Below are 12137 nucleotides of genomic sequence, written 5' to 3'. Positions count from 1 at the left end.
CAAACCACATCAACAACATTCTTTCCTTGAGAATGCCACGAGCAATATGAAAAGTCAAAAAGATACGGAACTGAAAGTTGAATACCTCAGGCTAGTAGGTGCCCAATATGCTACTGGAGAAGAGTAGAGAAATAGCTTCAGAAAGAATGAAGTGATGGACCAAAATAAAAACAACTCCCAGCACTTTCACAGCATCATCTTTTAGGACTTGAAATAGCTCAGCTGGAATGTCCTCAAACCCACTAACTTTGTTCATGGGGATTCTTCCTAAGGCCCACTTAACTTCAGACTCCAGGATGTCTGGCTCTATGTGAGTGATCACACCATCGTGGTTATCTGGGTCATGAGGATCTTTTTTATACAGTTCTTCTGTGTATTCTTGCCACCACTTCTTAATATCTTCTGCTTCTACTAGGTCCATACCGTTTCTGTCCTTTATTGTGCCCATCTTTGCATGAACTCTTGCCTTGGTATCTCTAATTTTCTTGAAGATCTCTAGTGTTTCCCACTGTATTGTCTTTCTCTATTTCTTTGCACTGATCACTTAGGAAGGTTTTCTTATCTCTCCTTGCTATTCTTTGGAACTCTGCATCCAGATGGATATGTCTTTCCTTTTTTCCTTTCCCTTTAGCTTCTCTTCTTTTGTCAGCTAATTATGAGGACTCCTCAGGCATTTTACCTTTTGCATTTCTTTTTCTTGGAGATAGTCTTGATCACTGCCTCCTGTACAATGTCATGAACCTCCATCCTTAGTTTCAGGCATTCTGTCTAGCAGATCTCACCCCTTAAATCTATTTGTCATTTCTACTGTATAATCACACTGGATTTGATTTAGGTCATACCTGAATGATCCAGTGGTTTCCCCTACTTTCAGCTAAAGTCTGAAGTGGGTGTTAAGGAGTTCATGATCTGAGCCAGAATCAGCTGACAGTCTTGTTTTTGCTGACTGTATAGTTCTTCTCCATCTTTGACTCCAAGGAATATAATCAATCTGATTTTGGTGTTGACCATCTTGTGATGTCCATGTCTAGAGTCTCCTCTTGTGCTGTTGAAGAGGGTGTTTGCTATGACCATTTCCTTGCCTTGACCAAACTCTGCTAGCCTATGCCCCACTTCATTCTCAACTCCAAGGCAAATTTGCCTATGACTCCAGCTGTCTCTTGACTTCGTGCTTTTGCCTTCCAGTCCCCTATGATGAAAAGGACATCACCAAACAAGATGGCAGAGTAAAAGGTCATGTGCTAATCACCTGTGTGAATTCCAAAGTTGCAGCTAGCTGCTATGCAACCACAGACAGAATGTTGGATTCCACCAAAAATAAATAAATAAATAAATAAAAGCTATCCCAATTCCAAGTGCAAGGAGAAGCCCCACTAAGATGGTAGGAGGGAATTTTTTTTTTTTTTTTAGAATCAAACCCCATACTCACCAGAGATGCTTGGAGGACTCAAATTCTTGCACACACCAAGAGCCAGACATCCCACAGAGACTGAACCAGACCTACCTTGGATGGTTTGTGTGTCTCCTGCAGAGGTATGGGTCAGCAGTGGCCTGCTGTGGGGACAGGGATTCTAACTGCAGCAGGCCTGGATTATCTGATGTGTGGCCTGAGCCTCATAATGGAGGTCACTATTAGCCCCACCATAGAGCTGCTGAGCAGATGACCCACAAACTACAGAAAAATTATACCAAAGATTTTCTCACATTCATAAGAAAGTTCAGATTTTCTTAGAACAAATTTTCCAACCTGGAAATCCAGTAACTGAGAAGCCCCAGGGAATTTGATTTTTCAAGGCCAGTGGGAGATTGAGCCAGACTTGTCTTTGAGTGTCCAGGAATCTCTGGCGGAGGCATGGGTTGAAAGTTTGGCCTCAGGCCAAACAATAAGGATGGAACTCAGCCTCGCCCATCAGCAGAAAATTGGATTAAAGATTCACTGAGCATGGCCCTTCCCATCAGAACAAAACCCAGTTTTCCCCACAGACAGTCTCTCCCTTCAGAAAACGTCCATAAGCCTCTTATCCTTTTCATCAGAGGACAGACAAAATGAAAACCACAGTGAAAAACACAGAAAACTAACCCAACTGTTCACATGGACCACAGCCTTGTCTAACTCAATGAAACTGTGAGCCATGCCGTGTAGAGCTGCCCAAGATGAATGGGTCACAGCAGAAAGTTCTGACAAAACCTGGTACACTGGAGAAGAGAATGGAAAATCACTTCAGTATTCTTGCCTTGAGAACCCCACGAACAGTATGAAAAGGTGAAAAGATATGACACTGAAAAACGAACTCCCTAGGTCAGTAGATGCCCAATATGCTACTGGAGAAGAGTGGAGAAATAACTCCAGATACATTGAAGAGATGGAGCGAAAGCAAAAATAATGTCCAGGTTTAGATGTAGCTGGAAACGGAAGTAAAGCCCGATGCTATAAGAATATTGCATAGGAACCTGGAATGTTTGGCCCACAAATCAACATCAATTGGAAGTGATCAAAAAGGAGATACAAGAGTGAACATAGACATTTTCGGAAACAGTGAACTAAAATGAACTGGAATGGATGAATTTAATTCAGATGACCATTGTATCTACTACCATGGGCAAGAATCACTTAGAAGAAATGGGAGTGTCCCTCATAGTCAAGAAAAGAGTGTGAAATGCAGTATTTAGGTCCAGTCTCAAAAATAACAGAAGTAGAAACTAAAAGTTTTCAAATAAATACCATGTGTGTTTATGTGTAGTGATGGGTATTATCTAGAGTAATTTCGTGATTATTTCACAATAGGTGCAAATATCTAATCATTTTATTGTATACCTGTGTTGAAACAAAATTATTTCAAGTCTGGGCAAGCAAAATATTGCATAAAAATTTCTCTACCAGTTGAGTCACTGCCCGGCACTCCCCGTTTCAGTGTGCAATGTGTCTGCATTATACATTAAGTAGATGCCCTCAGAAGACACGGGGACGTTTACTCTACAAAAAAAGTAATTTCTTCCTGGCACCAGCAGGGTAGCTCATTATAAGCTAACATTCTTTCCTTAATCTTTTAAAGGGTCACAGTGACCCACTACTCAATGTTTATGACTACATAAACTGGCAACATAGTGTTCTGATGTATATCTTTCACGTATAACCCCTTCCCTCAAAATCGTATGTAACAGTTCTTTAACTTCTAGTGGGCAGGGCATTCCTCAGAGCTTCCTGACAGATTTTCTCCAGGGTTATAATCCTCAGATTGGCTCAAATGAAATCTTCCATACTTTCCCAGGTTGACTATTGACTAGTTTTTTTGTCACCATCTGAAACTAATACAGTGTTGCATATTAATAATACTTCAAAAAATCTAACTAATATATGAAAGGTACTGCTTTCTCAAAGGTTAGTTACCTCTTATGCAAAATTTTCTTACCATAATCACATAAACATAATAAAAAATAAATTATTCAAAAGCAAAATAGAAGGGGTACATGGGCTTGCTAAAATAGACGAAAAATCTGTACTCAGGGTCAAAAGTCATTAGTTGATCTCTAATGACCTCTAACCTTAAATAAAACAACAAGAACAAAACACTGAAGTGAGTTAAAAGTCTCGAATCATGGCGCTATAGGAAAAAAGTCTTTTTTTGTTTTTACACTTTTGAAGACAAGAACAAATGAAACCAAACTACATTACTTATTTCCTAGTTTCATGCTCACCACATGGCAAACCTGGTCATCTATTAACCATTCCTTCATAGAACACAAATATAAAGCCTTAAGAAGAGCAGGTTAATCAGAAAGAAATCAGGCTGTGAATGAGGAGAAGTGGAACGCAGAGTAGTGCAAGGTTATGGAAATTAAACACACTGTCAGATTTGGGTTTTCCAGACACTCCAAAAACTTAAGCTTAAATATAGAGAATATTCCTTCTTGGATATATATCAGGGTTCCCCTGGTGGCTCAGATGGTAAAGAATCAGCCTGCAATGCAGGAGACCTGGGTTCAATCTCTGGGTTGGGAAGATCCCCAAGACGGAATGTTATCATTATTCAGTCATATAACACAAAACCAAAAAAAAAAAGAGAGAGTGTGTGTTAATTTTTACATTCAAAACAGTGTAGCCACCCTAAAATACCATTGTAAGTTTTCATACAGTCAGATAAATGTTTACATTATTTATAGGATATAAGAATATTTATTATATACATGTTATTCTTACCTAAAACCTTGCTGTAGTATTCATCCCATTCTGGAAATACATAATATGTATATATCATGTCACTCACTGTATACAGTAACCAGTTCTCCAGCCTCTGTATAAAAGTCATGTTGTCTGTAAGTCTTGATGTGATTCCAGGAACATATGAAGAAGGCATAGGAAGCCCAGCACACAGTCTTTCAATGACATTCCCATAGAAAAACCGAAAAGTGAGTATAAATGGAATATTGAGGAGTTCAGCCACCAATTCCCCACCAAAACTTAAAGGGTCAGCAATACAGACATCAAACTTGGCTGCCTGTAGCCTGCTGAGTAACTCCTTGTTTGTGAAAACACTTTCACACGCTCTTTTGTTTGTTAATAAAAATTGTCTGACTAAGTTTGCCAGTTTTATTTGCCTTACCCACCATGAGAGTTTTGGCAGTTCAAAAGTTTCTTTATAGAGCAGAGTACTGAGCTCTTCTCTGAAAGCTTCTTTAGTTACTGAAAGCTGGAGGATCTCCACATTATAGGGAATCTTGGTATGATCAATCAAAAGATTTTGTGAAGGTACCAGAAGAGTTATCTCATGCCCACGAAGGTGAAGTTCTTCTAGAATCACTTTTAAATTAATCCAGTGACTAAAATCCACAGGCCATACAAGAACTTTGCCCGTCCTTCCAGAGTCAAGGAGACATAGATGCAGCAAGAAAAGCATGCAGAAGCCTTTCACCGTCTTCATGGTTAGTTCCTACTTGAATTAAATCTTAAACTAAATGCATGAAACTCACAGTCCAAAGATCTCTCCTTAACTTTCGCAATCACTTCATAGTAGGTTGGGCTGAACTTTGACTTGTGTACTTTGTATTATGGATTAAAATGAAAAGCAACTCCTTTGATGGGTGGGAAAAAAAAAAAAAAAAAAAACCTTGATATAACACAATACACTGAGTTAGGAAATATATACTCAGGCTTAAACACAAATCCATAATAATTTCTAAATAATATTTGAAAACCCGACATTATGTGATTGCATATTCTATTAGGGCTAGATTTTTTGGAATTTTTTTTCTGACTTTATTTTTATGATCATTTGAACAGGAAGATCTCTGTAGTGTTTCTTTTACTGATAACTCTTCTAAATATTTTAGGTACAGAAGAGATCATCACTTAAGGCCAGAAATACGTACCTTTTAAGAGATGCTACGGCAAAGAGATATATTTCATTTTTAATTTTAACTTTATATTGGGTTATAGTTGATTAACAATGTTTTAGTTTCAGGTGTACAGCGAAGTTATTCAGTTTTATATATATATATATATATATATATATATATATATAATCTCTTTTCAAAATTCTTTTCACATTTATGTTGCTATAGAATATTGAGCAGAATTTCCTGTGCTTTATAGTAAGTATAGTAAGTCCTTGATTCAACTATTTTAAATATAGTAGTCTATATCTACTAATCCGAACTCCCAATTTATTGCTCCCCCTACCTCGCCCATTTTGTAACCATAAGTTTGTTTTTAGTGTGTGTCTGTTTTTGTTTTGTAAATAATTTCTTTTTTTATCTTTTTTAGATTGCACATAGAGACAATGATAGTTATCTTTCTCTATATTCCTTATTCAGTTAGTATGATAACTTCCAGGTCTATCTGTGTTGATGCAATATTTTGGAGATTAATCCCTTGTCAATTTCTTCATCTGTAAATATTTTTTTCCCACTCTGAGTGTTACCTTCCTATTTTGCTTATGTTCTGCTTTTCTGTGCAACAGCTTTTGAGTTTAATTTGATCCCATTTGTTAGTTTTGTTTTCATTTCCAGTGCTCTTGGAAATGAATCAGAAAGGATATCATTTTAATTTAATCAAAGAATGTTTTGATGTTTGGTCTTACATTTAGGTCTTTAATCCATTTTGAGTTAATTTTTGTGTATGATGTTAAATTATGTTCTACTTTCATTCCTTTACATATGTCTTTCTAGTTTTCCCAGCACCTCCTGTTGAAGATCCTGTTTTTCTCCACAGTTAGAGTTTAATTGACAATAGGTCTGTGGGTTTATTTCTCGACTTTCTATACTGTTCCAGTGATCAATATCTGTTTTGTGCCAGTACCATACTGTCTTGATGACTATACCTTTGTGGGGTAGTCTGGGAGACCTTAATTCTCCACCTCTCTTTTTCTTTCTCAAAATTGCTTTCACCATTCAGGGTCTTTGTGTCTCTAAAATTTTTCTTAAAATTGTGTTAGTTTATAAAAAATAACCTTGGTAATTTCATAGGGATTGCATTGAATCTGTAGATTGCCTTGAGTACTGTAGAAATTTTGATAATATTGATTCTTCCAATTCAAGACTATAGTATATCTTTCCATCTGATTGTGTCATCTCTGATTTATTTCATCAGGGTCTTATCCTGTTCAGAGCACAGATCTTTTGCTTCCTTGGTAGGATTATTCCTAGACATTTTATTCTTTTTGATGAAATGGTAATGGGGATTTTTTTTTTTTTCTTTCTGATCATTCATTGCTGGTGTATAGAAATGCAACAAATTTCTGTATTAATTTTGTATCCTGTTTACTTATCAAATTCATTCATGAGACCTAGTAATTTTGCACATCATCTTTAGGATTTTCTATGTGTAGTATCATGTTTCCCATAAACAGGGATAGTTTTGTTTTGTTTCCAGATCTTTTATTGGTGTATTGTTGCTTTACATTGTTGTGTTAGGTTCTATTGTATAACAAAATGATCAGCTGTATATATACATATGCACCCTCCCTCTTGGACCTTTTTGTGAAACCCCATCCCACCATCTGAGTCACCAAAGAGCACCAGGCAGGGCTCCCTACACTATACAGCAGGTTCCTACCATTTATCTATTTTGCACATGGTAGGGTATATACGTCAAACCCAATCTCCCAGCTCATGCCCCCTCCCAAGGCCACATGTCTGTACTCTATGTCTGCATCTCTACCCTTGCCCTGAAAATAGATTAATCTGTACCGTTTTTTTTTTAGATTCCACATGTATGCATTAATATATGTTATTCATTTTTTTCTCTTTATGACTTACTTAACTCTCTGTGACATGCTCCAGGTCCATCCACATCTCTACAAATGATCCAATTTCATGTCTTTTTACGGTTGAGTAATATTCCATTGTATTTATGTACCACACCTTCTTTATCCATTCATCTGCTGATGGACATTTATGTTGCTTCTATTTTCTGGCTATTGTATTAATAAATAGTGCTGCAATGACATTTCAGGTGCACATATCTTTTTCACATATGGTTTTCTTAGAGTACATGACCAGTTTGAAATTGCTAATCTTATGGTTGTTCTATTTTTAGTATTTAAAGGAACATCTTTATGGTTCTCCATGGTGGCTATACCAATTTGCATTCAAACCAACAGTACAAGAAGGTTCCCTTTTCTTCATTCTCTCTCCAGCATTTATTGCTTGTAGATTTATTGATGATAGCCATTCTGAATGGTGTGAAGTGATATTGTTTTTCAGTCAAGCAGTGTGTCTGACTCCTTGCAACCCCATGAATTGCACCATGCCAGGGATCACTGTCGTTCACTAACTCATGGACTTTGCTCAAACTCATATCCACTGATTCAGTGATGTCAACCATCTCATCTTCTGTCACTCCACACTCCTCTTGCCTTCAAACTTTCCAAAGAGTCACCTCTTCACATCAGGTGGCCAAAGTATTTGAGGTTCAGCTTCTGCATCAATCCTTCCAATGAATATTCAGGGTGGATTTCCTTTAGGATTGATTGGTTTGATCTCTTTACTGTCCAATGGATTCTCAAGAATCTTCACCAGCACTACAGTTAGAAAGCATTCATTCTTCAGCATTCAGCCTTCTTTATGTTCCAAATATCACATTCATACATGACTGCTGGAAAAACCATAACCTTGACTATAGAGACCTTTGTCAGCAAAATGATGTCTCCACTTTTTAATGCTCTGTTTAGGTTTGTCATGGGCCTCCTTCATGGTGCGGTTGGTAAACAATCTGCCTGCAATGAAGGAGACCTAGGTTCAATCCCTGTGTCAGGAAGACACCCTGGAGAAGGACTAGCAACCCACTCCTGTAAACTCGCCTGGAGAATTCCATGGACAGAGGAGCCTGGCATGGGGTTGCAAGAGACAGGCACGACTTAGTATCTAAACCACAACTACCATCAGATATGTCATAGCTTTCCTCTCAAGGAACAATCATCATTTAACTTCGTGGCTGCAGTCATGGTCTGCAGTGATTTTCCAGCCCAAGAAAATGAAATATGTCACTGTTTCCACTTTTTCCCCATCTATTTACCATGAAGTGTTGGGACTGGATGCCATGATCCTAGATTTTTTGAATATTGAGTTTTAAGCTGCCTTTTTCACTCTTCCACCTTCATCAAGAGGCTCTTTATGTCCTCTTCACTATCTGTCATTATGAGTTCAGATTTAAACAGATTTTATATTTTGTTGAGTACTGAGGAAATGGAAGTATTTATAGCTCCTAAAACAAAATTTCTCAACCACTATAGATAGCTTGTAGAAATAACCTTTTTTATGAAATATTATACACATGGAATTAAACTTTTCACTATGGATGGGAAGACTTGTTGATTCTTGCTGAGATGTGCATCATTATGGAGGGCTCTTATACGACTGGGGTGGCTTCCCTCCGTGAAGAATAATGGTTTACATCTGAATATTGCATTAACTGTGAAAGGCAGATGTTTGAATTTCATGGTGTCATATGGATTGTAGATATCATATATGAGGGAATTACATCTAAATATATGCAGGACTATTTTTTTGGAAAGAAATTGAGTTGTAGTAACTGACAATGAGAATTAGAATCTCAGTCTATATGGCAAAGTTTAGAGCAAGAATATTGAACCATGGTAGAGCTGGAATGAGATTCAGAGGCAAAGAACCTGGGAAAAAATTAAATTGAAAAGCAGAAAATGGTAGGTAGAAATTCATGTACACTGCAGAACTTATGTTTTCTGCTCCATAGGCAGCAGATCCTTCTAAATCCCAACTCTATTACCATTTAGAATATTACCATTAATACTCCCATTAATTTAGGCAATATGTTAGATTTCAGTAGGCAGGTGACTTATTATCTTTGGTAAAATATATAGAACATAATAGAAACAAATACTTCCCTTGTCATAAAGGCAAGTAAATTTAATAATCAAAGCATAACACTGCATGAATAATATTTTGTTTATAACATATAAAACCTGACTCTGTGTTCATATATATATGAATGTACACACATGAACAAAAAAAACTTGCATCTACCTACTAGTATTTTAGATTATCATGATCCAGAAAAACTTGAGCAGGATTTCATAATATAATCACATATGAATTGTTAAGTAGTTTAAAAGATATTTTAAACAAGTTATTTCAACTATGAGAGCCAGAGGTCATCAAACTCCAAAAGCAATGTTTATTAGCACTTAAACTGGAAAAATGTAACATGTAACAATGGTTTAGCCTTTGCATACCTAAAATTATTATAAGATTTTTAATAAAATGATTTTAATCATGTATAGATGTGCTAAGTCTCTTCAGTTATATCTGAGTCTTTGCACCCTTATGGACTGTAGCCAGCCAGGCTCCCCAGTCCATGGGATTCTCCAGGCAAGAATACTGCAGTGGATTGCCAGGCCCTCGTCTAGGGAATCTTCCTGTCCCAGGGATCACACCCATGTCTTTTATGACTCCTGCATTGGCAGGCAGGTTATTAACCACTGACACCACCTGGGAAGCCCCATAATGATATATAGATGATACAAATAGGTAAATATTATGGTTTAAGAAAAGCTTTGGTCTCTACAAGATAGAATATATGCATTTAGTTGTCAGAGTAATCATTTTAAATAAACTCAGGAAACTCAGAAATAAGGTATCTAAATCCTGAGTTACTTAAACTCCTTTATGTTAACATCATTGCATATTGATAAAAAGTGAAGATATATCTTGAGTTTGGCATAAAATGACCAAAGATTAAACTATGATTTAAAGACTATTATAAGAAAGGACATTATCATATTGCTAATATATGATTTAGGTTTATGGTGTATTATTGCTTTAATTACATGCATTATATCTTTAAACCAGTAACATCACTGCTTGCATTTTTAAGTTCTATTCCTTAAAATAATATAATTATTTAATTATACAAAACCTCATAAAATTGAGAAAATATATTTTCAACTCCTATATTTCTTTACAGTTAATTCCCCAACTAATAGTAAATTATGATTACCTTGTTCTCATATCTGTAAAAGACAGATAATTGCCCAAATCATTTATGTTTATTCTGATAGTGTTATATTTGTTCTGTTTTTTATATTTGATAGACTTGCATTTGTATTTAGTTATTTTAGGTCTATTTAACTTGATTTATAGATGTCAAAGTTTATGGTGAATCATTTACTGAACTTGGTTAACACATAACATCATCTGAGTTAGACTGAATAACTTTTTTGACATTAAGGGCAAATTATTGGCAAGCATATTGGAGACAGACTTTTAAAAAAGAAAGGAAGAGTTTTGTTTTCTTTCTTTTTTTTTTAAATGGAGAATTTGGTGGAATTTCAAGACAAAATCATGGCTAGAACTCCCGATATTCACCTATAGGATTAGAGGAGAAAGGAAAAAGAATATTCTCTTTTTAGAGACATGTTTATTTTTATTAAAATTCAATTTATGTCTTCATATTTGCTGCATATTTTAGGCAGAAGCTAGTTAGTAAGACGTCTAGGTGCTTGTGCTTAGTATAGTAGTCACAGTACGGCTCATGAGAGGATCAGGAGAAATATTGAGACAAAGTAAAAGAAAGAAATGGATTAACTCCTGAATTTCTGAAGAAGAAATCATCCCCAAAGAAAACAGCTTTTATGAGAAGTGCACTTTCTGTCCAAAGTATCTGCAGTGCAACTCTAGTTTTTTTTTCTTCTTTGCAAATATTTATATTGTAAGTACAATTAATGTAGGATTCAATTAAGTAAATTTTTTATGTAGTTGTTGGCATCTGACTCTGTGTGACACCATGGACCGCAGCACACCAGTCTCTTCTGTCCTTCACTATCTCCCAGTTGTTGTTTAGTTGCTAAGTCATGTCCAACTCTTTGCGATCCCCTGAACTGTATCCTGTCAGGCTCCTCTGTCTATTGGATTTCCCAGGCAAGAATACTGGACTGGGTTGCCATTTCTTCCTCTGGGGGATCTTCCTGGGCCAGGGATCAAATGAGTGCCTTCTGCATTGGTAGGCAGATTCTTTACCAGTAAGCCACTAGGGAAGCCCTCATTATCTCCCAGAGTTTTCTCAAATTTATGTCCATGAGTCAGTGATGCTATCTAACTGTCTCATCCTCTGCCACTTCCTTCTTCTTTTGCCCTCCATCTTTCTCAAAAGTAGGGTCTTCCCCAATGAATCAGCTCTTCTCATCAGGTGGCCAAAGTATTGGAGATTCATAGGCAGCATTAGTCCTTCCAGTGAATAGTCACAGTTGATTTCCTTTAGTATTGACTGGTTTCATCTCTTTGCAGTCCAAGGGACCCTCAAGAGTCTTCTCCAGCACTACAATTTTAAGGCATCAATTCTTCACTGCTGGGCTTTCTTTATGGTCCAACTCTCACAAATATACAGGAAAAGGGATAAATTTGAGTACATGGAGCTTTGTCTGTAAAGTGGTATCTCTGTTTTTTAACACACTGTCTAGGTTTGTCATAGCTTTTCTTCTGAGGAGCAAGCGTCTTTTAATTTCATGGCTACAGTCACCATCCTCAGTGGTTTTGGAGGACAAGAAAGCAGTTTCCACTTTTCCTCCTTCTATTTGCCATGAAATGATGGAACCAGATGCCATGATTTTCTTTCTTTCTTTCTTTTTTTTTTTTTTTAATGCTCAGCTTTAAGCCAGCTTTTCCCT

At 36.6% G+C, this 12137-nt stretch overlaps 1 protein-coding gene across 1 annotated transcript in view; it reads right to left on the bottom strand.

Annotated features, from left to right (window-relative positions):
• The window catches only part of LOC133058838 (UDP-glucuronosyltransferase 2C1-like), a 33721-nt gene extending 28763 nt beyond the window's left edge, over positions 1 to 4958 (bottom strand). The window contains exon 1 of the mRNA XM_061145842.1: positions 4199 to 4958. Coding sequence (XP_061001825.1) covers positions 4199 to 4919 — 721 coding nt within the window. The 5' untranslated portion in view covers positions 4920 to 4958. The remainder of the gene's footprint in view (positions 1 to 4198) is intronic.
• Between the last annotated feature and the right edge of the window lie 7179 nt (positions 4959 to 12137).

This window comes from Dama dama, chromosome 6, assembly GCF_033118175.1.
Source record: "Dama dama isolate Ldn47 chromosome 6, ASM3311817v1, whole genome shotgun sequence".
Taxonomy (NCBI): domain Eukaryota; kingdom Metazoa; phylum Chordata; class Mammalia; order Artiodactyla; family Cervidae; genus Dama; species Dama dama.
The sequence above is the reverse complement of the archived record's forward strand: the minus strand, read 5'-3'. Positions and strand labels throughout refer to the sequence as shown.